Consider the following 26,113-nt stretch of genomic DNA (forward strand, 5'->3'; position numbering starts at 1 on the left):
TGGCTGCTTAGAAATTAAGTGTTAACGAGCAGTTGGACAGGTGTACCTAATAAAGTGGCCGGTGAGTGTATGTTTAGTAAAGATTTTTGTGACATTTCTGATTTACATTTTCTTCACAATCACCATCTCGCTTACTCGCCTCTATGCCAGGCCAACTTGGAGTTGAATAAAATGGATTATGAAAAGGAAGAGGAGGAGCTGATGAAGCTGAAGACACCCTTTTCTGCCCTAGAGGTTGAGTGCAACCAGATCCAGGAGAAGCGTCGGCTGGCAGAAGAGAAGCGAAGGGAGGCTCTGAGGGAGCTGGAGTTGAAGACCAAAGCTGCTATTTTTGCCCAAGCCTGGTGGAGAGGCTACAGTACTCGCAAGGCCTTGAAGAACAAGGGCAAGAGCAAGAAGGCCAAAAAAGGCAAAGGCAAGAAGACCAAATAAACAACCGCTGACTAGTTTCATTACTCTGGTGTTACAACAACACACACACACTCTAGAGCATGAATGGTTCTGGATGTTTAAAAAAAAAGAGAGACTGTTGAGCAAATACTGTTATACTCCATAAATAGTGTGCGTTTGTCATATATGTGTTGTTCTCAATAAAGTTCTTTATGTTATAAACTTTTACTCTTTTTGTGAACAACAGTATCTAAAGTACTGCAGCACTTTCCAACTCTTCTTGAGCAGCATTTAACATTTAGATAATGTCTTGCGGCAAATAATGAAACACTTGAAAAACTTTTCTTTAAACCAGTGGACCTCAACAAAAATGTTTTGACAAATGGCTTGTTGCACCACTTTATAATTGCATGGATTTCTATTTTAATGACTTCAGCAAGCATAGCCCTCCTCAACTTTCAACTGAAAACACATTAGCTAACATAAATGATAAAATAAATAAAAACAGGAACTGACTGGGTGTACCAGTTGCTGTTTTCTGTATTGGCCACAGGGTGGCAGTACAGGACTTTGTGTTCTGAGTGTACATTACATTTCATTCATTTGTCATGTGGACAGGAGGAGCTGTGGATTGAACCACCAACAGTAAACTTGATTGGATATTGCTACTAGATACACAGTATTTATCAAGTTAAAACAAGTGAACCTCACATGTGTAGTTAGCAGTATCAGATACATTTCAGAACTTCTAATCTGGCCTTGTTAATAACAATGAGGAGCTACATGAAAACAAATCATTGGTGTCACTCAGAGTGGAGCATGTTTATTACACTGATTTACAATACGCTTTTTGGGCTTGTCTTTCTTCTGTCCTTCCTGTCTCTGTGACGAAGTTTGTTGTTGTTTTACTATGTCCTCGTGGTCCTGGATGAACATTTTGACCTAAGAAGGAGACAGTAGGACAGAAGTATGTTGATCGTTTTCTGTTGCTCTGGCTGTTTATCACCATTTCGGCTCTGTTGGGGTACATACCTTGTCCAGCTGTTTCTCTGTGTCATTCATATCCACAACTTCTTCCTCTTCCAATAAGTCACCTGTCATTTCATAGAGGTTGAGGGTCGCCATCTTAATCTGTCCCAGTAGGAGTGTTTTCTTTGCTGCTGTTTCCTGAATGTGGTTCCACTTCCTTTCCTGTGTGAAGACAGGGACAACTAAATTCCACACGAAAGATGGTTGTTCAATCTTTAAATCAACATTCCATCTGGTCTTAGCTCTGGTGCCGGATTTTGACCCGGTTTCATGTCTGGTACCCATGTTAGAGCCTCAGAGCGCGTCTTCTCTAGCTCGGTCTGAAGCTGGGACAGCTGGTTGTTCTTGTGCAGCCGCAGGAAGTGATGCTGGTCCTCCAGTGACAGCAATGCTTTTCTCTGCTGGCTGACCTGCTCCTGCGCCTTGCTCTCCCTCTGATAAAGATGGTCCCGAAAGTGGAGAAGACTCTCTAAATGACCTGTGATCGCCTGCACATTATCAAACTGACACACGCACGCACACACACACACACACACACACACACACATTACAGTTTCTTTTCTTTTCTCCAGTTGCAGCTTTTTTATTTAAACACAGAACTAAAAATGTGCATAAATCACCCCTGTAAACATAACCCTAATTATTGCACTTTTCTGAAATATAACATTCATCTTTAGGGGGAAAGAGCCAGAGGTGTTATTTCACACAGCGATGTCATATATTTATTGAGTGTAGCTACTGTTTAGGCCATCATCAAGAGACAAGATGAGTCAAGATAAAGGGATGCCTTCCACCATGACAAAACAATTCCCGGGGGTCAAAAATGAGTGGTTCAGTTACAAAATACTTGCATTTTGGGGTTGTCTGAAGGAACCTGTTGGGCAGTTTGTGCTTTCAGAGCAGCAAAAATACACACACATTGTGTTTAAAGTTCTTTTTTATTGCTAAACAACAGTTTACACTGTACCGTTTGAGAGAAATAGGTAAAGAGTAAAGATACCAACATGTCCAGGTAAGACACCTGAGGTTACATACACAGCTATAAAAATATCCATAATTGAAAAAACAACAGTAATACAGCAAAATCCATTCAAAACAGAATGGATTTCTGTCTGGTGCATTTCAAACACTGCTGATTGCAATTTCAGCTGAACGACTTGTTAGTGAAGACATACTGTATATACTGTATAGTTTATAGGGAAAGCTTAGGAAGATGTTTTTTGGAAACAAAAAAACACCATTCACTGTAAGAATGAATCAATTATACACTGTATTGTTCGAGAGAAACAGTAAACAGATGAAGGAGCAACGATGTCAACATGACCAGGTAGGATTTCTGATGTTACATACACGGCTATAAAAAACGTGTGAAACACTACAATTACTCTAGTAAAACTGTGGACTTACTGTTTTTCAGAAAGTAATGGAGGTGGAAGCAATGGGAACACCACATTTATTTACATCTATAGATGATGTATAGCCAGGACATCCAATGTTTTTTGTTATTACATACTTTTTAGTCTTGCACTTTTTCCCAGTCATTACATAAATTACTACAGAAAAATTAAAATGAAGCAAACTGCTGATTTTCATTCCTTCTTGTTTACATAAAAAAAAATCATATTTTATGAAATAAAAATGGTCTTGTGACAGAATTTCACTCTTTTCTTTAAATAAACTATTGAGTAGTGTGAAGCCACTTAATGATTGAAACTGTAAAGATTAAAAGTTTCTAATTTATGAATTGTTGTTTGATGCCAAGGTTTTTACTCTGTGTGTTCTGAGTGACAGTGTGTGTTGACTGTTGGTAATGCAGACTGGGGTCAGAGTTTTGCACACGGCTGGAACGTCATTTCGCAATAAAAAATTTAACTGTAAAAAAGATATTAACTGACAGATGGTTTAGTAAAAAGGAAAATTTCATGATACTATTCTTCTACAATAAATACATTTACATTTAGTTCTTTCGCCATGTAAAAAACGAAATCTTCAGTACCTTTGTCATTTTGACCACCCACTCTATGAAGTCCCTGTATGAAGAGTGTCTCTGGACCTGGCGCTGTAGCACCTGTTTCCTCTCTGTCAGTTCGGCATACTCCACCTTCAGCCTCTCCAGCTCTGCCTCCAGTTGAAGCACCTCGTTCCTCTTCTTCTCTGCTTTCTCAGCAGCTTGATCAGCATCCTCATTCTGTGGAGAGGGAGAGAGTGGGATTTAGTTTGGCTGTTGTTGTCCAGTTGCAGCCAAGAAAATGAAATCCAATAAAGTTATGTACAGGCTCATACAAGAGTTGTGTGTGAAAGGGTCCTCTACTGTACCTTGAGAAACTCATCAAAGGTCAAGTGTAACTCCTTCCTTTTCTTAGCCTCCTCGTGCAACTCAAGTATGCCCTGTTGCAAACTCTCCAATATCTACATTAAAACACACAGCAGATGAAAACTTTTCAGATACACACAATCCAGATGTTACTAGTTATCATTTTAATTTCAGTTATCCTAAATGAATAACCATTCATAATGCATTACCATCAACATATATCCACAATGCATTTGTAAATATATCTGACATTTTTATTTTTACTTCAGTAGTCTAATGGCTTATAACATGATACAATTGAAAAGGATACTAAGAATATGTCGGTCTAAATGTGTTCATTTTGAATAGGAATGTTTAAGATATGTTTTTAATATAACATCATTTGAAATTGTAGCCCTACATCTACACTACTACGTTTTCATTTTTAAACGGCGTTTTTAAACACAAATGATCTCTGTCCCCACAAGCGATTTAGCTCCAGTAGCAGAACTAATTTCCATTTATATTAACTATGGATGAAACAAAAAACGATATTACACATCTGACAACGCACATCACATGATGTAAACATGATGGTGTAAACAGGAAGCAGATTGTCCTTTTCTGCAGAAAAGCATGCATGTATAAATTCAAAATACAGAACATACTTTGGAGAAAAAACAACAATAGGGAAAAGGAAGACCGGGGATTAATTTGCCTGGAGTGTTGAGGTGGAACCATTCTTGAAAGGTGTGTAAACCTAGCTAATTAACCATGGGGTGGTTTCTGCCCGTCCAGACTACAACAACCCTGGACTTTCCAAATTCCAGAGTAGTGTGGACCCGAGACATAAACGTGTAGCAAAAGATAGCCTATTTAGAATCAGATTCAAAATCGGAATCAGATTTATTTTCCAGGTATGAGGACACATACGAGGATTTTTTCTTTGGAGCATCATTGCTCACAATGTGCTTACACATACAAAACGACCAAACAATATATACACACTAATACATACACACTAATATATGCATACTCTAAACAGACACAATATAGAGGCATGAGTGCAATGAAGAGTTCAACAAAAAATATTTAAATGTGGAGCATAGTGCAAAGCGTACTGGGATAAATAAATAGTATTATGTTATTGTATTACAATGTGAATATTATGAACATTATGAACAGTTCTGGAATAGGGAATGAAAATGATGAATACATAATTAGTGAGATATGAGAATGATAATGATAAATAACTAGTAAATAATAAATAATAAGTGAGGTATGAGAATGAGAATGATGAATAATACTAAATAGGTGGAATAATAAAGTGGAACCAGTAAACAGGTGCTGTTTAGAGACACAGCGTTACTGGGTTATTGCAAAGAATTGAACCGAACCTATTCGTTTTAAAAGGAAAACGTAGCTAGCTTTTAGTGTGGAAGACTAACGTTAGTCACCTACAATAAATATTCTACCTGTTTGCATTCTTCTTGCTTTGCATCAAGATCTTGTTCTTCCCTGCGGCTCTTCTGTAGATCAAAAAGGACAAAGCTCCTGTCAAGTAGAGATCCTCCTGTCACCACGCCGCGGCTCGCCCCCGCAGGCGACCTCCTGTTCACACACAAGTTGTAGAAAGGTTAACTAGTAGCGTAGAGCGCTCAGATCGAGTCGAGCTGAACTTCACTGTATATATTAGCGCTAGAGGCCCATACAGTCTGTGGGCTTCACACGCTCCGCCAAGGCGAACCACTCCAAAAAACTCACTGTGAAAAAAGCTGCTTCCGGACGCTCATGACTCTTTGTTGTCTTTGGAAGTGTTCAAAAAGAGTTAATGAAGAAAATCTTCATGTTTTACTCTACCTCCTGCTGTCAATGGTTAGCTAGCTTGTTTTCCAACTTTTCTACGAGAGCTCGGACCATGGACAGCGTCTTCGTCACTTCGTTTCTATGGTAACACAAACCAGGAACTGTTAAAGGCACAGTCCGGTCCAGTGCAAAGAAAAACAACTTTCAAAACAAGGTCTTTTATGATCATTCGATGTAGTTAGTCCATAAAATGAATTGACAACTAGAATTTCAAATGTAAAAGATCTTTCTATAAGTCTAACTCATACATTATTTCAATCATAGCTGAAATGAAAGGCAGATTAATCAATTAGTAGATTGATGCCAAATTATTTGCCAACTATTTTAATAATCTATTATCATTTAAATATTTTTTCAAGCAAATACACCAAAGGTTTAATGGTTGCTTGATCACCTCCAGACCTGTTTCAAGGCATACAAAATAGGCTACTAATAGGCTAATTGTATCTAACATCAATACACAACAATTGATTATTGAGCAGACAAAACAGCCACTGGCTCATTGGCCCATGAGTTTGGTATGCCCCAAGCCAGAGCCTTTGGTACATTTGGACTAACCGTTGATGGGCTGGGTCCAAAAATAGGCTGACCTCATCAGGGTTTTCTTTATTTGTTCCACATTGAGTATCTGACCTATACATGATATTAATTTTGATCGAGATTACGTTAATTTTCCCCACTTGATGCAGCAACACAGTCCATACCACCAGTCCATACCACAACACCACTCTCCCCTGTCATTAAACACTGTGAGGACACCATTGACGTTGGAATCATTTATTTCTTCTTGTTTTGTGGCCAAAACTATTTCAAATGTAAATAATACATTTGGCACCTGAATTATACTATTTAAATCAATATAACAGATGATTACAACTTTTGAACAGCATGTGTGTAAAATGTGTGTAAAGCAGACCTAAGTGACATGAGTTTTCAGACAATTGATTGACAAGTGTAATCACAGGAAGATGTGTGATGTTTTCACACAAGCACAGAAATCACACTTAATATCACACCTTTCTGCTGCCGACACTTTGAACGATGCTGGACATTTCACGCAAGCATGTGGTTACACACCATGCTCCTCACCATGCTGACAGACAAACACAGGCAAACATGAAGAACTTTGCTTTAAACATGTCAGAAAAAAAACAGTTGTGTGAAATCATTAATTAGGCTGCTACGAATGAAAAGATGTAGGCCTAATTTATTGGATTCTGAAAACGTGTTTTCACGTTTGAAAAAAAACAAAATCCTGACCTGTCAGTGGTTCTGTCATTACAAACTCATGGTGTGCACCCAAACATCAGCATTTGTACCTTTTTTGATTAGAAATTTGGGACTATTGAATATTAATAACTATTTCCAATATACACTTTTTTATATGTTGCTGAAAATTGTCTTTGTGTCGGTACACGATACGTGCTGCCTGCACGGTCCGTTCTGCATATGTGCAATGTGTTAGCGCACGCGCAGATGAAAATCATGATGTACGAGGATTTCCCAGGATTTTACGGCACTGCAAAATCTGTTCCACAGTAGCGGTCTGCTGTTAGCCTCCACCGGAAAGCTAATGACATTAGTTTAGCTAACAGCTAATTCGGTTAACCGCTAGCTGACAGCTTGATTCAGCCTAAAATAACGTTTCTCAAACTAAACAGTCGGAAAAGCAGGCTACAGCTAAATCAAGACTTTATAATAATAACAAAAACAAATATTGAGTGATTGTATTTTAAATGAGCACAATTGTAATGGTTATTTTAAGTTTTGAGGGTCTTTTTTACATGCTGTCTCAGCTACTGGTTAGCCAAATTAGCTGTTAGCTATACTAACATTAGCTTTCCGGTGGAGGCGAACAGACATTCTCTAACTGTCTATAGGAACAGATCGTGCAGTGTCGTAAATCCGCGTTCATCATGGTATCATCTGCGCATGCACGAACATATTGCACGTGCGCAGAACGGATCGTGCAGGCAGGATGGATCGTGCACCGACAGGTTCTGAATTTTTTGTTTACAAAAGTCATTTGTAGCTGTAATCCTGTAAAAACCACCACCAATCCCTGCTTCGTGGTCCGCGTGGAAAGAACCAATGAAATGCCTCCTTTCTCCACTGCGCGTGTGCTACCCTTCCCGTGTATGAGCCTAAGCTCAATGTACATGCGTTGCAAACATTAGTCATGTTTTTTTTAAATATTTGGTGTGATCATTTTAGGTGGTTGTCTACCGGTGAATGAGACAAGCTCAGGTCCTTTCTTCCCTGAAGCAGTGACGTAGCAATGAAGCGACGTAGCGACGCAGCAACGTAGCGACACAGCGATACGACGCAGGTCAGGGGGAGGGGTTAAACCTAGCCCCGGGGAGATGGTTCATTTCTTGCTAGCTTTTCAACATTACCAACCCTGCCTTTAAGAGGGGTGAGTTCCACTTCTCAAGGGCCCTGGGCATTATTTTCTCAATCAGCTTTTTATTATGAGCAATGGGTTTTTTCCATTGACTCTCTATTTTCTGCCAAAGTAAAGAGAGATTGGATTATTTCACATGAGTGATTTCTGCATTTGTATTTGTTTCTTCTTTATTCGTAAATATTTAATCTTACAGAGAAATACTTTAAATGTAAAGATTTTCTTTTTTTTAAAGAATAATGTGGTTCCTTGAAATACTTTAATAACGACTTAATGTGTTAATCTGGTGCATTCTGGCCGAGATCCCACCTGATGGCTACAGTTTTTGACTCATTGAAGATGCATAACAAGTATAAAAAAAATCTGAACTGGTTGTGTGTCTATAAAAGTCCACCAAAGACACACAGTTCTTGAGAACTGATCTTTAAAAGCGAGGTTCAAAGTTGATGTCTGACAATAGAAGCAGCTGTTGAGCTCAATGATGACGATCCAAAGATCCAAACCAGCTGCTAAATGGACCTTGTGGTAACATTGTTTTCCTATGTGCTTTTTTTGTGATCAAGAACAGACTTTGAACCTCATCTTTTAAACCAACACCAATGAGAGGTCTTTGAAGTGCTCAGGAACAAATGGAGATTTGAACATCTACAATTCCACCTGCTGATAAAGGTCATGTAAGGTGATCAAACGCTCCAAAACAGCCACTAAATAGACCATGTGGTAAAAAAAAAGCAGATGATATTAGTCTCTTTACAGTAATATTTGCTTAATGCCTAAATATGTATTGTTGTCCCCTTTTAAAGTAAATAGGAGCTATGTAGGATGTAGTTAATGGTTATTTGACATTACATGTTCACACTGAGAGCACAGTGCCACATGGTGACAGAGCAAGGTGGCATTAGCACGCTTAATGGAAATGTTGTGTGCTTTTGCGTAATAATTGCCAGGTGTTGCGAAGATAGCACTGCTGAAAGTGAACACAGCAGACACACACACACACACACACGCACACGCACACACACAAAATGAGCAGAGAAAATAGAAAAGAAAGAAAGAGAAACAGCATGACCAAAAGGCAATGAAGGGGAAAAACAACAACACAGATAGCTGCAGGCTGAGATGCCGCCGTATCCATTTTTGATGAATGAATGGCTTGCTGCACACTCACACACAGTACTTTATTAATACTAATGGAATGATGCTATTATAAGAAAAGCATGTTGTGTCAGGTGATGGGCACAGTGTGAGGCTGAGGAGATGGAGACATAACACCCATGTAAACACCGGCAGACCTTTTAACAGCTGAGAAGGATGAAGAGAATAAGATGAAGAGGTCAGAATCTTTAATGGAAGGCATAAAGCCAATGAGGACACACCCTAATGTAACCCATTTCCCCCTTAGACCTCCTCTTAAGTTGCACATATATTGTTCCAGTGCATCACAAAGCTAAATAACCCTCACTCAATCTAAATATCTGCATCCAATATCTTTTTTTAAATCCATGTGCTTTTAAAACAAATGGAAAATAATGCTGATATTTAGAGACCACTGGCTCTTGGGTAATATCTAAATCAAAGTTGTGTGAGTTTTGAACACTGCTTGTCAGTAGTAAATAGCTCCTCTCTTGTTCCTCAGTAATTGCACATCTAAATCATTGTCAAGTTAATAACTCTTCCTTTTTCATTTACCCTCTCTGTAAATTCTCAACATGTATGTCTTATTGTATGGTACGTATTTACGTATTTACACTTATGATCTTGCTCTTTTCTTACTCTTATTTTACCTTGAATTTGACTGTGAGCTTCTGCAAATATGTAATTTCCCTGAGGGGATCAATGAAGTATACTGCTCCTGACTCAATTCCTCTTTCATTTTCAAATGTTGAATAAGTGTTGTCAAGTTTTTTACCTTGTTTCCATTTAAGCTTACTCCCTGCATATTCTGCCCAACTGTTCTTTCCTGTGGCTCTGACTTGATTGTATTTCTTTATTATCACCTTACTTAGAAAAGTGTTTTTATGATACGATTTCTTGGTTTTATTCTGCTCTTGATCTCATTTTCAAGCCTCTATTTAAATTCTTAATTGTGGAAAAAAAAACTGGACCTTTACACACACACACACACACACACACACACACACACACACACACACACACACACACACACACACACACGCACACACACACACACACACACACACACACGCCCACACACAGACACTTGAGTGGACAGGTAACAAATATAGACATCCATAATTAAAGGTCATCAGTGTGGTGCAAACAGATATTGAGAGGAAGTCTGTGTTTATGCTAATGCCTTGTCAGACAGAGAGGCCAGCGACTCTCTGACACCATCTATTATTAATGAGACAAGATTGCAGAAATGCACCGAGTATGAACAAAACAATGCTGCTGCTGGCAAGCAATGTCATCTGACAGCAGGCTGAGTGAGTGCTTTAAAAATCGGCCTGGGTGTGCATGCAGTGTTTTGGAGGGAGCTGGATGTGTGAATGGATTTGTTTGTTTATTGATGTTTGTGTTTTGTGTTCGTCTCACAGCAGTGGTCCTGTCTGGCCTGTTTGCAAACATGCTTGTACACTAGTGTTGACAAGCATGGATAGCATGGGAAACCAAAATTCAGGGAGAGAGGGAAGCCTCCTAGGGGATGCACGGGCACATGGGTCCTCTACAAAAGGCAGATGAAAGCATAGTATTTATCAGTTTTTAATACAACCACATGTTAAATATATTTTACAGATTCCTCAATTTTTGTTCCAGCTGGCACACATAATATCTGTTAATGTAATCAAATAAGACAAGCAGTTTTTCTTTTGAAATGCTAAAAACTTCCACCTTTTCAGGCAACTAAAAATCCTTCACATGAAAAAATGTAAGAAGGGAAACCACTTTTTGGGTTTAACCACAGTATGTGGCAATAGCATGTGAGGATGTTGGAACACTTGATGTAAAGTACCTTATAAGGCCCATGCAGGACTAAAGGACACAAGTCAAGGCCTTGGTGTTAGGTATGCTAGCACTGGGGCACTAGGGATATTGATGTTGGCCTGTTGGTCGGATGGAAAAAAGAGTCTGAATCATGAATATATATTTAATTACCACCAAGTGACGTTTCAAGCATCAAGCTCCTCTTAGGACTGTGATTTAATGGGAGTGTTAACTAGTGTGTGGACTCTGTTTTTTGTCTTTTTCCAGTCGATATGGAGCAAGTTATCTTTTATTTGGAGTTGAATGTAAGACCCATATCCAATCTCGTTTATGTCACGAGTGAGGCGAGGCATGGACCCAAAGGCAGACTGATGAGAGCAGTGTAGAGTTCATAGATTTAATGAAGCCAAAGGGAGTCATGGTGAAGCAGGCAAAATATGTTTAAAATCACTCAGGGTAGCACAAGACCAGGAACAAGGAAGAAACTGAAACACCGACGAACATAACATACCAAACCAAACCAGAGAAGCACAGAACAGAACACAGAAACAACGATCCAACAAGACACAAAGAAAACACAGAGACGATACACAGGTAACAAAAGACAGGTGACACAAGGGATCAGGAACAGTAACACATTAGGGCTGGGCAGACAATAATGACGGCAAAGGCAGGAAGTAAAACAAGACAACACATAAGAGAACGGAGAGACCACAAAATAAAACAGGAAATGGAAAACCATCTACACACAGACACTTGACCCAGGGACCAGACATGACAGTTTACCTCTGTATCGGTCTCTACTAACTCCTGCGGGAAGCCGCTGTGCTCTACTTTCTTTAAAGCTAATTGCTGTGTCTATCTGCAGTTTGGTGCTGAATAGGTAGTGGTCATTGATTTTTTTTGGAAAGCTTTTTCACTGTGAGAGCAATGAGAGTGAACCAAAACAGTGAAGTTGTTCATTACTAAAAGTGATACATTTTACGTTGTCACATTGTTTTCCTTTTGTCATTTGATGCATTGTACAAGTGAGTGATTATAGCAGCTCTAAGGCCATAAGTCATAAAAACCAATCAGTGTTTCCGCACCAAACTTTTGTTCCTGACACTGTGGACTGGGAGTTAAACACAAAAAAACAATCAAGGCTTTTTCTGTGGAAGTTACAAAAAATATTTTAGAGAGGGTGTGATTTTGCAAGAACTTGACAGAGTATTAATTTGTAAGTCCTGGCTATGGTCCCGGGTACACGCACGACAATGACCTGACAACCTTTCTTTATTCAAAACTGGGAGACTGTGAGGGGCCACGGCCGGCCTCCACAGTGATAAAACAAAAAGATCGGCAAAGTGAAGTCCTGCTTGTGGTGATATCATTATGCTGTGTCCTTTCTGACGAGGGGGGCCAGAGTGAGTTTGGGGGATATTGGGTGTAATCTCTTGTCTGAGCATATTTGTGTGTGCATGTCTGTCTGTCTTGCTGGTTGCGTGTCTTTGTCTCAAATAGTGTTTTTGTGTATCTATATTTGTGTGTGTGTGTGTGTGTGTGTGTGTGTGTGTGTATGTGTGTGTGTGTGTGTGGAGGATTAGCGTGCCTCTCCAGTCCTCTGGCTGTAATCAGACGGGACATTGGCTCCATGACGTCCCACAACCCCCACCACCACCCATTGTGGGAGCGCCTCCATCCCTTCCACCCTTTCATGTGGGTTTGGCTGCCGGTCTTTGGACCTTGTTGGTATGTTAGGAGTTAAAACAATTATTATTGCTCACATCAGTGTCCTTTTTAAAAGCGTTGCTTCCACTGGAGACTGTGAGGGGTAAATCAGAGAGACAAAGACATGACGGCCACATGGTGTGGCCAACAACATTTGATGATATGACCTGTGCATGTTTATTTCTTTTAAGGGGATCAACCGTTCTTCAAAACTGGCCCTGAGTTGTTGAACTGGTCTGAAAGCATGAGAGGGAAAGATCAGGCAGCTCCATCAGTGGGACGGTTCGAGGGTGGCCAGATAAACAACCATCACTGATCAGGTTAGTCTGAGCCCTTTGACCCTGGACTACCCTGTCTGCTGTTAGTTTGACCCATAACCTTTCCCTTTGTCTTTTAGACGCAACATGCAGGACAACCCAAGCACACACAACCCCCCCCCCCCCCCCCCACACACACACACACACACACACACACACACACACACAAGCACACTCCTCTTGGCCTCTTATCCTTGACAGCCCTTATGCTCATATTAAGATCTACTTCAGTGATTTCAGGGCTGTTTCAGCCATAAACTCTCATTTAAGGGGGAAATTAGCTTTGAGTCTCAGTCTTGTTTCTATACTGTGCTTAACAGCATTAGACCATTCTTGTGGCTTTTAAATAACAACAAGGATGGATAGTATCATTCAAATAAACCTCCACCATCCTACTTTGTTGCACCATGTGTAATGGCCAAGCATTCATTGTTTTACATTATTGTACTGCCATTGTGCTGTCCTCTTTGTTCCACACAGTGCTTACAGATACTAATACACAGTTACTTATGGCTTAGTATCCATCAACCCATTTCACTACAATGCCCTCTCAATGTTCAAATCACACTTGGTCTAAAGAATTTCTAAAAACATTTGGACAAGCTTTGCTGCGTTTGTCGCTGTTTTTGGTTGTCGTTGTTGTCAAGCCAGTACCCTTAATCCAAATTTTTGAATCATGAAAACTGCCTAAAGCCAAGCTTTCTCTAGTTCCTGAATGTGGCATACCAGTGTAAAGGCTATTTAACTAGTGCCATGCTAGTCAAGAGGGACTGAGCTGTCGCCCTTTACTGCCACAGAGACGGAGCACCCTCAGACCCATAGAGACGAACTATAATCAACTTTACCAATTATACTCCATCTCAGACCACTTATTCCACACAAAATGGCATCACTAATGCTAGACATCACACAAATGCCTCTCAGTGTCCTGCAAGAGACTCCAGATACACATTTATAGATTCAAACCAATAGTTCAGGCTGTAATTTAATAAGATTTAAATAAGTCTTTGATGCCTTTTAAAAAAGCTCACTTTAGAAAAGATATTGCTTTGCATAACCGGGCAGTTGCTTTAACACAATAGAGCAACCTTCATAAGCATCCCATTGTAGTCACTATACAAACATTTAGGTCTCCAGGCCAAATGTGTGACATTTAAAAATGTAGGTCTTTCTCTGACATGTGTTGTCTTGTCTGTGCACACCGGGAAAAAACAGTATGTGTGTATGTGGTTGTTTGTGCTCTGCATCTGTTAGAAACCAAGGTAGAAAGATAAGGATGAAAAAAGTAAAATATGTAGAAGGGTGTGTGTGTGTGTGTGTGTGTGTGTGTGTGTGTGTGTGTGTGTGTGTGTGTGTTGGGGGAAGGGAGGTGATAACGTTAACCACCACTTAAGCTCTTTGATCACAAAGGTTCATCAATCTAGTGTCCGACCAGTTTGTCTGAGAAAGTCCTCCAAAGATGGATTGAGGCCCATCACACACACAAACACACACACACTCTGTTTAATATTACTTTACCACTTTACCCAAAGCTTTATTCTCCCAGCTAAGTCCCAGCCATACAGAAGTCATCACAAAGCTCTGTTACTGTACAAGCAATCATGAAGTGATGCAATCCATCTTCAGAGTTAGAGGCCCCTGCATGGGACCTCACTCTCCCCCCCCTCCTCTCCCCCTCTCTTCATCCTGGCCCGAGTTTGTCTGGAGACGAAGGGTTAAGGAGGAAAAGACCCTCTGAAAAGCTGCCTGCTTAACCTCTGACCTTATGGTGTACGAGAGAAAGAAAAGGAGGAGAAAAAGAGAAGATAGAGAGGGAGGTCTGACAACTTACATTTAACCATGCAATTAAATGTATATACACTGGATTAGAAGTTTAATGATTTAGCAGCTTTTTCTAAATAAATCTCTGCATGTCACGTCCATTTGTTCTTTCAAAATAAGCGTGCTGTAAACTCTGAGCAGGTGTCAGGTGTAAGAGGTTAACTTTGCTGTGAGAGACACAGAAACATGAGATGTCAAGAAAGAGGAGGGAGGGCGAATGTCAGTTTGGATGGGAGTCTAAGAGAAGGGGAGAGGGGAGGACCACCAACGCACCCCCAACTTGTTTTGTCCTGCATCCTGATCGACCCCACCCCTCTCTGGGCATCAGTGAGGGGCTCCAGCTGGTGGAGAGTGGAGATGCCAAACAACCTGTCAGAGATAAGAGGAGGCGGACAAGGTATGCACAGCACCCACACCACTCTGGGGGGTTCATTGCTGAGTGGAAGAGTTGGAGACACAGGGGTCCCTTATACTTGATAAGATAGCATAGCACAAAATGTTACACTTTGAACAATCCTCTCGACGTAGTTAAATGAGATCGTTGGACACTTTTGATACATTTGGGAAAAGGTTCCGGCCGCTGTTATCAGGTCCTCCATATTGATACATGCAGTGAAACTGATAAACTGCACCACACTTAAGAGATTTTCCACTCCGGGAGTGCTGAACGTACTTTAAATAACCCACTGGGAATGTTAATAGTTTGTCTCTGCTGTGTTTGTTGTCTAATCCCAAAAAGAAGAACACTATAACATGTTCACTTATACAAAATTCTCTAAAATGACACCCATATTTGTATATAAATCTGTCTTTATTTCCATGGAACAGAAAATGTAGTTTGTTTAGCACAACTATTTATCACCACCTGGAGATGAAGGGTGAAACCAGAAACAAACCTTCAAAGTGAAGCAAATATCTCTGAACAATACTGTCTTGTTTCACAAGTTAACAACAAACTGTAATTTTAGAAATCTAGAGTAATAAATACTATAACAAGAACAAGACTATAAAAAAACATCTCGGAACACACACACATACTCACACACGTACAAATGAAATACATATCAAGGAATGATGAGGATTTCTTCTTTACATACTGATGGTTTGTTTTTGTTGGAGCACCTTCTTACATCACTGCATGTAAAACACATGGGCAGAAACATAAATACTGATTTATTACACTACAATCAACCAAAATCTTAGCTTGCACAGTAAGTGCCAAAATCTTTCTTTACAGTTAGCTTAAAGGAGGAAAGTCACGCAACCCAAATCTGCAGGGAAATGTATTTAACACAATCTTGTCAAAGTGATTAATGGAGAAATGCTGTTTGGACCTGACAAGGAGTATTTAGATTCAAAATAAAGAGACCAAAAATATATTTTAAAGAGTTTTTGTATAAACACTGTCACGTTTACAGCACTGTGATTCTTTTATTTGCTGAGCAATCCTTGAATGTATCACCACTGGACTCATGAATAATTCCGAAACAAACAAAAATGGGACAACACACACACGCACACATGACACATGCTGTGCTCCAGCTCTGACTGGTCAGCTGGGGATAAAAGAGAGGTGTGTGTTCATTGGCTGGTTCTCAGTGCAAGAAGAAAGCTGGTTGGTCAGCTGGGGGTGACTGAGAGGACAGCGGTGACAGCTGTGTGAGGCTGAGTTGTGCATTTACCCAGAATGCAGTGGAAGCTGTGTTTACAGGTCTTTCAGCCTGTAGCAGGGTCTAAACAAACTGTTTATTTCTATGGTGCAGTGCCTGCAGCTACTACTGGCTGTCTCATTGAAAATGCATTCATAGTATCCTTGAGCTGAGCTGACATAGGCTTTCCATACAGATGCACATACACACACACACAGACAGACACACACACACACACACACACACACGCACACGCACACACAAACTCCTGCCTTTTCTCCTTCACTGAGACTGAGCATTGAGCTGTGCTTTGCTCCACTAAAGAAAAAAAGTCTCCCTCCGGCTGCTGTGAGAGCCGAGATTATTTTGGTCAGTAAATATTACTGCCTGTGTGACAGTGTGTCACAATTTACATCGTTAACAATGAAGAATGTGTGATTCATTGAGTGGAAAACAGCCTAGTGCTGTTCACGGCCCGGCCTTAATAGGGCTCACAGTGGAGACCGTTGGATGAAACCAGTCTTTGGGTTATGGAAAGGTGATAAGGTAAAACTTTGATTGTGCTGCTTAGACTTTTTCTTGAAGCTTCATGGATGTCCAAGTCCAGTTTTTAACAATCCAGTGCTCCATCCAGCACAGGGGAGCAACATGAGGAACAAATGAGACCTCTTCACACAGCACAAAAATCACACTTTTAACAGTTATTTTACAAAGTTAAAATCCGTGTCCGTATATTTCAGAAGTGCAGAAAGAAGGGTCAATGAGTTTGAGACGAGGAATCTCTGCCCACTAATCAGTCTGTCGGGAATGTCCTCTGGTTCAGTTAGGAGGCTGCACTCCATTCTGGGACGCCACACCTGATGTGTGTATGCGTCTCTAGGGTGTGGTAGAGAGGAGGAGACAGGTTCCGCGTGTAGCGAGGATACTCTCGGAGCGGAGAGCTCAGCTGCCTGCTTTGAATGGTTTGGGAGCTTTGGGATGGAGGTCCAGAGCTCTGGCTCTGATAGGGGTCGTGGGCGATGTGTTCTCCCAGCGGCGGAGAGTTCTGGTGGGCTCCAGTGCTGAGTCGAGAACCCTGAGGGCTGGAGCTGTAAGGAGGATGAGGGGTGTAAGGGGGGTAGGGTTTCATGGGGGTCATGGCAGAGGGGAGCGGGCAGGTGTATGACCAGGATGTACAGTTGAGTTCATCCAGTCTGGGCTCGGAGCTGGCGAACATGCACGCCTGACGCTGCACCATGTCTGAGCTGTAAGGGGAGTCAGTGAGTGGGATGTCGGAGAGACCAGGCGGAGGAGGAGGATAGGAGGAGGGGTGATAGTAAGACTCGCCCTCACTTGGAGAGCCACCGGTAAAGGGTTTCTTGTACAGGTGCTGGTGGTTTCCTGAAGAGCAGTTTTCCTCCACTGAAGAGAGAGAGACAGACAAAGACAAGACATTGTTTATTTTTTATTTAGTGCTAATGACAAGTGAGAACTGGGAAAGTTTCAGAGCAGAATTTTTTACTTCAAACAACAATAGTTTCAGATTTAAATCATAATTTTACCAATGAAAGAAGACAGTATTTTATTTTGGCAAACTGCTTATTTGGCTCATGAGTTTAGACTAATTAAGTTAACGTTTGGCTTGAAAAAGGGTCTTGTAGAAGAAAAAGGTTTATACTTTCAAACCAAACAGTTATTGAAAATATATTTATTTGTTAATGATGCATTCAGTTAACATACAGTAGCCTAGTATCAGTTTTGCAATAACACATTTAAAACCTACCCAGTCCTATTAACTACAAAGTATATAGGGTACCGGTATACTATACTGTAGTAGTAGCATATTCCAGATTTTAAAAGCCAGAATTGCACATCATACCAATTTTCTTTTAGCTGTTGATCAATATGTCTGAATTAACCATGTAAATGACCAGACATGAGAACAACTTACTTATTCATTCATTCAGCTGCTGCATTAGCAAATCTGATGCTAAATACACACAGTTTGCAAACACGGACTGAATGCCAGTAACAGCCAAGAAGTAACTGCATATCTAAGAAGATGCTGTGACTTAGCTGTAACTTAAATGATTAACATCTTAAAAACCAAATAACTAAGTTACATTTTAAGTCTCTGATTTTAATACGGAAAGTTGAGAGATCAATCTTAAAACTTGAAATATTTGATGATAGCCAGCAGTAACAGAATGTATGTATATTTACACTCAATGTGCAAAAAAAAAGGAATATCACAGGACTGGTCCTTTTACTTTCACATTTTGCAGGTAAACCGCAACAGACACATACTATGACATTTACACATACTGTTTTAATTATTAAATAATATTAATTTAGCACAGAATCACAAGTTGGAGAAATGACCAGTTTTAGGACTCAATTACTGTCACTATGACATAACGTATTACAATAATTAGAAGAAAACTAGATAAGTCATATCTGCAGTCCTCTGTCAGGGAGTTAGCTGAGATGTTTTTACAGCTTGAGATAGGCTATCATTTTCTTCTTACACAGTGTACTGAGGGCAGAGACACACAGCTTCCTCCTACCTTTCCTCTTGGTGCAGTGGGAGACTTGTGGCTGTTGGCCGTGCTGCAGGTGAGGATGAGGCAGCGCGTAGTGTGCAGGGGGAGCCCTCAGCAGCTCCTGAGGACTGCCGCTGCTCAAGCCGTTCTCACAACTGTAGGGGGATCCGACAGTTTCGGGGGAACCTCGCAGACCCCGACCCTCCCCACTGAAGGGACTCGTGGTGGAGCAGGCTCTCTGACGGACAGTACTGCGAGGGACCACAGGGTAGTCCTTACTGAAACAGAGAGGTGGAGGTGGGTTGAGAATTACAGCAGAAGCAACTAAAACGACCTCTCCAGTCTCTGTACAGGTATTTCTGTTACATTTATTTCTGCCTGGTTGTATTGTGTGTGCTTTTTTCCCCTCCTTTTCCTTTTCTTTCAAGTCTACTTAGCTGTCCCCACCCTTTCAGCTCTGATCTCTCTCTGTACACACTGCCCTATTGGTGAACTCTGTGGTATGTAAGGGACAGCGGGCCACATCTCCCTGACCCTCGCTGAGACAGTGACACACACTCATGCATATGCATGCTGGACACGCACAAACACATACACACGCATGCACACACACACACACACAAACACAGTCCTGTTGTGAGATAATACGGCGTGCTAAAAATAAACATCCATCCGTGTGTCACTTCAGATAGACTCTCTTCTCCTCTGCTCTCCACCGACCACAGCAGCACAGTAACACAGGGGTGGCACTGCAGCATTTAATACTAACCTCTCTCCCTCCTCCTTTCTTCCTCCCCCTCCCCTCAGCAACATCCTCTCACATTGACTTATTAAAATATCTGAACCACCTGCCAAAGTGCTTGAATGGAGATTAGTTTAATATGCAAACAGACACCATGTAGGGCCATCAGCTGATCCTTAGTGACAGTCTAATAGACCAGCGGCAACGTGATATTATCTATCTATCAATGCAGGAACTGACGCCATGTGTGTCATGTTTTTGTTGCACGCTCTGGTCGAGGTTTTAGGCTAAGATCAACCTTTAAGTGACAATGGCAAACACACACACACACCCACACACACACAAACACACACACACACACCTTAGACCATATGTACCCCATCATAACAATCCTCAGTGAGAAGAATGGATTGGATTATTATTATTATCCTATGAGTACCAACAAACACGTAGATGCTGGAAACACACACACACACACACACACACACACACACACATGCACAAACGCAGGCATCAACAAAGCTGCACTCACCCTTGTAGCTTGGCCATGCGGTGCAGCTCATTGTCGTCGCTGCCCCTGAAGCCCTTAGCGAAAGGATTATTCTCTATCTTCAGCTGTGTAATCTGAGCACAAAAAATAGAAAAGCTCAGACACAAGCGTTACACCACAAGAGGTGCAAACAAACACAGTTTTGTTCAAGTACAGACACACAAAGGCACTTTCAGTTTTTAAACCATTCTTTTCATTGCCTGAAACAGTTCACTATTAGTGAGAGGCCCTGCAGATGTTAAAAGCAGCGCTGCTGAAGCTGTGCACGGCCAACATTCCTCAGCTGCTGACATTTCTAACGGAGCGGACAGTGTCCTCGCCAGCTGACACAGAATAAACTGTTTACCCAAACAGTCACCAGGTTTAAGGATTTCAGACCAAAGCTTTTAGAGGTCCAAAGCTGCGCGCTTTGATGTTTAAGTCTTCAAACCTTTCTCAGTGATGTCATGGAGGGAAACTATTGCACAGGGTGTTCATCACATAGCAGCCAAGTGGACTGAAGATCTGACACGAGCTCGGGTCCAAACAAACTTTGAAGTGCCGATAATACTGATAGCCTCCACCAAACTACTGCCTCAACTCTTCCATACACAAAGGTTGGAACTAATAGTGGGACTTCAATAGTACTTTTTATTGCATGTGCGATTGAAATGTAAAGTTTAAGATTTTATTTTACACATTCAATTACACATCTGTAATAGTTCACAAACGTTAAGGATTTTCTAATTCTCAAAACCAATTCAATGGTCACTTTATCTACTACTACTTATGCTATTGCTGCTAAAAATAATAATAATAATACTATAAATTAGTAGTAATTTAAAATACAAAATATGAATTGATTACATTAGCTTAACTTACTTACACTTAAGACATTTTGATAAAATAGACAGTTACAACAATTACAATTAACAACTGTTAACAATTATTACAATAACTTTATACATAAAAATATGAATAACTTTTTTAAAACTTTTTTATAAACTAAAAACTGCATCTACTATTCTAAATAAATGAATGTGATTGCATAATGGATTAAATACTTGTTTATACAATAAATAAAAGAACACCTTATTGAAGCTGTAGATAAAAGTGTGCAAAATGTAGACCTCTGCTTTTTTAAGTAGGCCTACTAACAAGGTATAACTAAAAAGGAAAAGGAAATTTATTTATTTATTTGTTATTAATGTTTGGTTAAGAAATGTGATCAAATCAAAGTTATCTTTTGAAAACTTAACCAGCAAAACAGCAATCTGTCTTCACTAAGAGAAGGGATCATCCAGGATCAAGGGAAAGAAACAGATCATTACAGACCAACACTCACTCTCACACATTCTCAAACACACGCACACACACACACACACACACACACACACACACACACACACACACACACACACACACACCCGTGCGCGAACACACACACACACACATATATATACACACACAACTTATTTTGGACATATTTACAAATGCGTGGCATTTGCGTAAGGGCCACATAAACAAAGAAGAATCTAAATTGACTTTCTGGATACAAAATACAGACAGTAATAAAAACAAAGAAAATGTGTGTGTGAGTGTGACTGTGTGCGGGCATGCGTGTGTGTGTGTGTGTGTGTGTGGGAGAAATAGAAGTTTGTGTGTGGTCAGTGACCAAAGGCAAATCTTTATACACTCCTCTAAATAGTCACAAATATAACAGCAGATTTTTTAATTTGTACACATAGGACTATGAGATTCATAATTAATAGGATAATTATGAGGTAGCCTCTAGCCTTTAAAAAAGCAGCAAGTAATGTCTAACTATCACTTTTGTGTTGTATTCCATTTTTTTAAACTTGCAATCACTGTATTAGGTTAACCCATAAAAGAGTTTTGGTGGCAGTGCACCCTTCTAAAACGTGGGGTTTCCCAGTAGTTCCTATATTTTAACAGTATAGATAGCCTTTATTATTAGACTCATGGTCCATAAAATACAACAGCAACAACAGAAAACATACAGATACACAAGACAGACACCAATTAAATAAGACAGCTATACCAGTAATCCCATAAGGGGGACTGGTATCGCAAAGCACTGAACCTCGGGTCAATCAGATGTGAAATGCCAGAGTTAGAGCAGAGTATCTTGGTGCTCTGGGTGTGTAAGGCGTACCTTGTGGTTCTGGTAGGACGTCACAGCGATGAATGCCGTCTCAGGGAAGACGTGGGTGCAGAAAGCCGTGTTTTTTGAGCCAAAGCCGTTGTTCTCGTCTGCCTTGACAATATGGAGGCGAGGCTGGTATTTGTGCATGGAGTTGAGTATTATCTACACAGCGATAGAGGAGATGGAGGAGGTGAGATTGACAGACCTGTCATGTTTCCCACCAGCAGATGCTGGGACCTGGACTGGAGGCCAGTTGGAGCCTAAACCCAACTCATGTCAAGGTACCCAGATTTCTTGGAAGACATTCATCTTCATGACATATGTTTATATCAGTAAGAGCCAACTCATCCCCCCCAAGACAATGTATTTTGTCATAGCCAGGATTACAAAATACACATATATTGATGTCGTGTTTACTGCATGAATGTAATAAAAAAAATGGCTGATTCAGATGTGTAGCGTGGTAAATGATTTACGTTGATATTTGTTTTGTTTTTTATCATCATGCCAATCAAAAACCATGCATGGAACCAAGGATGTAGCCACCTTAAAACAAATTGATCAGTGAAACAAGTGTTACACAGTTCATTTATTTTTAATCCGTGCCCATTTTCTTTTCATCCACAACTAAATAAAACATGGCCATGTATTATACTCCACGTGGGGTGACATTTTGGTAGGCCTACATTTTAAAATATAATTCGATGGAATCACTGATGATCAACCTGGCAGACTTATTCAGATGGTTTTAGGTGAAATGAAGATTTACTTCCTGAACGTTGTCTGAGGTCACACTTGGTGTCCACTTCAGCGCCAATCTTATTTCCCACGACACAGCAACTCCACAAGTGTTTTTATTCATTATTTATTTGATAACGGCCCTCAGTGTATGCGCACGCACGGGCGCGAGCATGTTTGTTTATCCAGGAGGGCTCAGTTTAATCGCGATGACGTGTCCACCAGTGACATGCATTGGCTAATGGGTTTAAGAGTCATTAAAAATAATTTCCTCTATAACAACAACCCTTAAAAGATTGTTTCTGCGCGCGCGCATTAACAATCCGTGTTCACGTGCTCTCGCGGTGTAGCCTGCACCATACTGCCTCGTGAAATAGGTGTATATAGATTCTGACTGTAAGTATTGGTAACTGGACTAATAAAGACTGAGCATGGCGGGCACGAGTCTCTCTGTTGAGTCAGGAGTGTGGCCGCTCTAGCCTCGTGCTGATTGGCTACCGAGAGTGAGCTACATGTGGCAACGCCTGTCTGCCTAACACTTCTTCTCAAATCAAAAACATCACTCATGGTTGATTATTCAAAATGCATATTATGTTTTTTTGACATGGCCAATATTCCATTGTTATTGCTTATTTTAGGCCTTTGTTTTTTGTGTCGTTTTATTAGGCCTATATTAAGTCTCCCATTGCCAGACTAGGCCTTTATGGAATAAAAGTACAGGTCCAGCCATTCAAAGGGCAAATAAATAGCCTATAGTATATATAGCCTATAGCCTACAGTATATTTTTTAAATCCAAGCAGACCAAGAACATGTTTCCTTGTTCTGAAGAAATACACCACATTAGGTAAAGAAGACAGACTCACATGTCCAAAGGGGTCCAGGTGGTTGTTGGTGAGTTTGAGCTTCTGAAAGGAGATGAGCTGGCGGCTCCAGTGAGCCCCGGTGGCGGGAGAGTCCGGGTGGACGTAGAGCCTCCCGGGCATCGCGGGCTCAGCCTTCCCCGTCACCGACCTTTACAGCAGAGGAAATGCAACAGATCAGAAAACGGTCAGACATTGACACTCATTGGTTCACAGTGGTTCGTCGTACCAGCCTACTGCTCCGTCCGGCGCCCCATGGCGCAGCAGCCCCGCACTGCCGTCGGCTGCACAATGCCTGATGCCTTAATTAGACAATCCAAAAATGCACTTTGTTTAAGTTAAAGTTTACACACATATCCACATCTGGGCCTTAGCTAAGTCAACCCGAATTAAGTCCTACAAAGTTGCTGTAGCCTTTGTTAGGCTGTTTTGTGCCTGAGAGATGTTGTTAAAAACCTGCTGAAAAACGCAACACACAAAAAAATAAAAAAAATGCAAGGACCACAAACATCCAACAACATTTTAACTATCGAATCTATGAACGATTGGACTATTTTCTCTTACTCAGGTGAGTGTCTCATTATGTTTACATCTGACGTTTTATAGATCACACTAAATAAAAAGTGGGTGATGTAATCAATAAAGCCAAATATTAAAGGCCTTTAATACATATTACCATTGTGATTAAACGTCAAATAACTTCACTTTGCACAAATTTGCCGCCTGTATTGATGGGAATAATCAACCACTCCCACACAAAAATCTTTCGAAACTTTTAAAATTGCCTGAAGGCCAGCACCGACGTATCTCTGTAAACACCGCTCGCCTCCATTACGCATTTGTGTCACGCTACGTGGATCCACAGTGTGCATTCTCCTGCTTCCGGCCCCTTACTTTGTGGAACCCAGTGTCTGATGCTCTGAAGAGGCAGAGCACTGACGGATCCCACTGTAGAGTCAGTGGTCTGTTCGGATTTTCGCCCAGCACAACAAACATAGAATGGAAGACTTTAATCCGGTCTGTGCTGTCTGTCCGCCCGGTGAACCCTTCATTTAACCGGCGGGCAGACACACAGGGAATTAGGCCATCCCAGTCTGCAAGAAAGACACGACCTTTAGAGGCAGGGAGGGAGTGGAGGGTAAAACCACAACTCTTTGATTTCTTTTTACAAAAGGTTTAAGGATGAAGTTTCTAATGATAATCCATAGGGTAATTTTGGGGTAATGTTTTTTCTCCAAAAGTAAAGGAATATACTGTTGTTTACTTATTATCTATTTAAAATAGTTGGTTGCTTTATCGTTTATTTCCTCTGTAAACGATGTTTACATGGTGACATATTAATAATCAATAGGGTCTACGGGAAAGCTGACCTGTGCACCGGGACTCCATGGATGGATGCTTATTCGATTTTTTATTTTGGTGTGGGGTAGGTGGAGGGGGGGGTAATCTTCTAAATTTGGATTTCGTCCATTACACACGTATAGCCTACATGTTGCTATACGAACCATTTGTTGTCTGCAAATTTGTAGCGGTGGTCGTCCCCGGGGACAATGTCCATCAGGAGGATGTACTTGGTTTTTGGGTTGAGTCCTGTAACCTTCACCTTGTAACTGGGGAACATCCTCCTACAAAGAGCACAGTCAGGAAAAAAATCAGTATTCTTTTTCAAACATACACATATTTAGATTCCGAAAAATACCTGAAGTTATAATAAACAGCCTGTCTCCTCTGAGACAACGTCCCCGGAGGCCTGGCGACGCAGACTACATGCTGGTCCCAGAAGTAGGCTATTGAAACTGACATGCGGCTCATAACAATCTATCTCGTTTTGGCTTATTAAAACAAATTGATAAATCAAATATTCCCAAAGTAAACCAAATTATCTATACTGTATATAACTCTAATCAACAGATAATGGATTCTTCCTCCTAAGGTCTTACCTCCCAGCCTTGGTGATGATCATTTCTGTTCCCACTTCATCAAACTTTGTCCAAAGTTCCCTGTCGTGGAGGAAAACTTTGATTCCCTCCATCCCCTGCAACAAACACATAAACAGGGCTCACAAAAACTAGAGAGGAAGTCTTCTGGCAGTGAAATTAAAGAAGTAGGCCTTAAGCATATACAGTATC

At 40.7% G+C, this 26,113-nt stretch overlaps 3 protein-coding genes across 4 annotated transcripts in view; 1 reads left to right on the plus strand and 2 right to left on the minus strand.

Moving 5' to 3' along the window:
* The window catches only part of iqcd (IQ motif containing D), a 3,519-nt gene extending 2,911 nt beyond the window's left edge, over window positions 1-608 (plus strand). Inside the window, exon 5 of the mRNA XM_034872243.1 lies at window positions 151-608. Coding sequence (XP_034728134.1) covers window positions 151-432 — 282 coding nt within the window. The 3' untranslated portion in view covers window positions 433-608. The remainder of the gene's footprint in view (window positions 1-150) is intronic.
* Window positions 609-907: 299 nt separating this feature from the next.
* cfap73 (cilia and flagella associated protein 73) lies at window positions 908-5,686 on the minus strand. The gene is made up of 7 exons (XM_034872244.1): window positions 5,477-5,686; window positions 5,188-5,323; window positions 3,736-3,828; window positions 3,416-3,607; window positions 1,701-1,922; window positions 1,423-1,581; window positions 908-1,332 (listed from the first exon to the last, which is right to left on the minus strand). The coding sequence occupies exons 1-7, from the start codon at window positions 5,503-5,505 to the stop codon at window positions 1,198-1,200; spliced, it is 966 nt and encodes a 321-aa protein (XP_034728135.1). The 5' UTR covers window positions 5,506-5,686; the 3' UTR covers window positions 908-1,197.
* tbx5b (T-box transcription factor 5b) lies at window positions 5,209-26,112 on the minus strand. 2 transcript variants are annotated; one of them, XR_004656720.1, is made up of 8 exons: window positions 25,925-26,112; window positions 25,490-25,609; window positions 23,988-24,135; window positions 22,395-22,547; window positions 20,222-20,313; window positions 18,972-19,225; window positions 16,181-17,826; window positions 5,209-5,219 (listed from the first exon to the last, which is right to left on the minus strand). XR_004656720.1 is itself a non-coding variant. In XM_034872242.1 (7 exons), exons 1-7 carry the CDS (start codon window positions 26,032-26,034, stop codon window positions 17,249-17,251), a joined length of 1,455 nt encoding a protein of 484 aa, XP_034728133.1. In that variant the 5' UTR covers window positions 26,035-26,112; the 3' UTR covers window positions 16,156-17,248. The 2 variants fall into 2 exon arrangements, 1 of the variants encoding a protein (XP_034728133.1); XM_034872242.1 differs by lacking the exon at window positions 5,209-5,219 and having other exon boundaries at window positions 16,156-17,826.
* Between the last annotated feature and the right edge of the window lies 1 nt (window position 26,113).

The sequence above is a fragment of the Etheostoma cragini genome, chromosome 5 (assembly GCF_013103735.1).
Source record: "Etheostoma cragini isolate CJK2018 chromosome 5, CSU_Ecrag_1.0, whole genome shotgun sequence".
NCBI lineage: Eukaryota > Metazoa > Chordata > Actinopteri > Perciformes > Percidae > Etheostoma > Etheostoma cragini.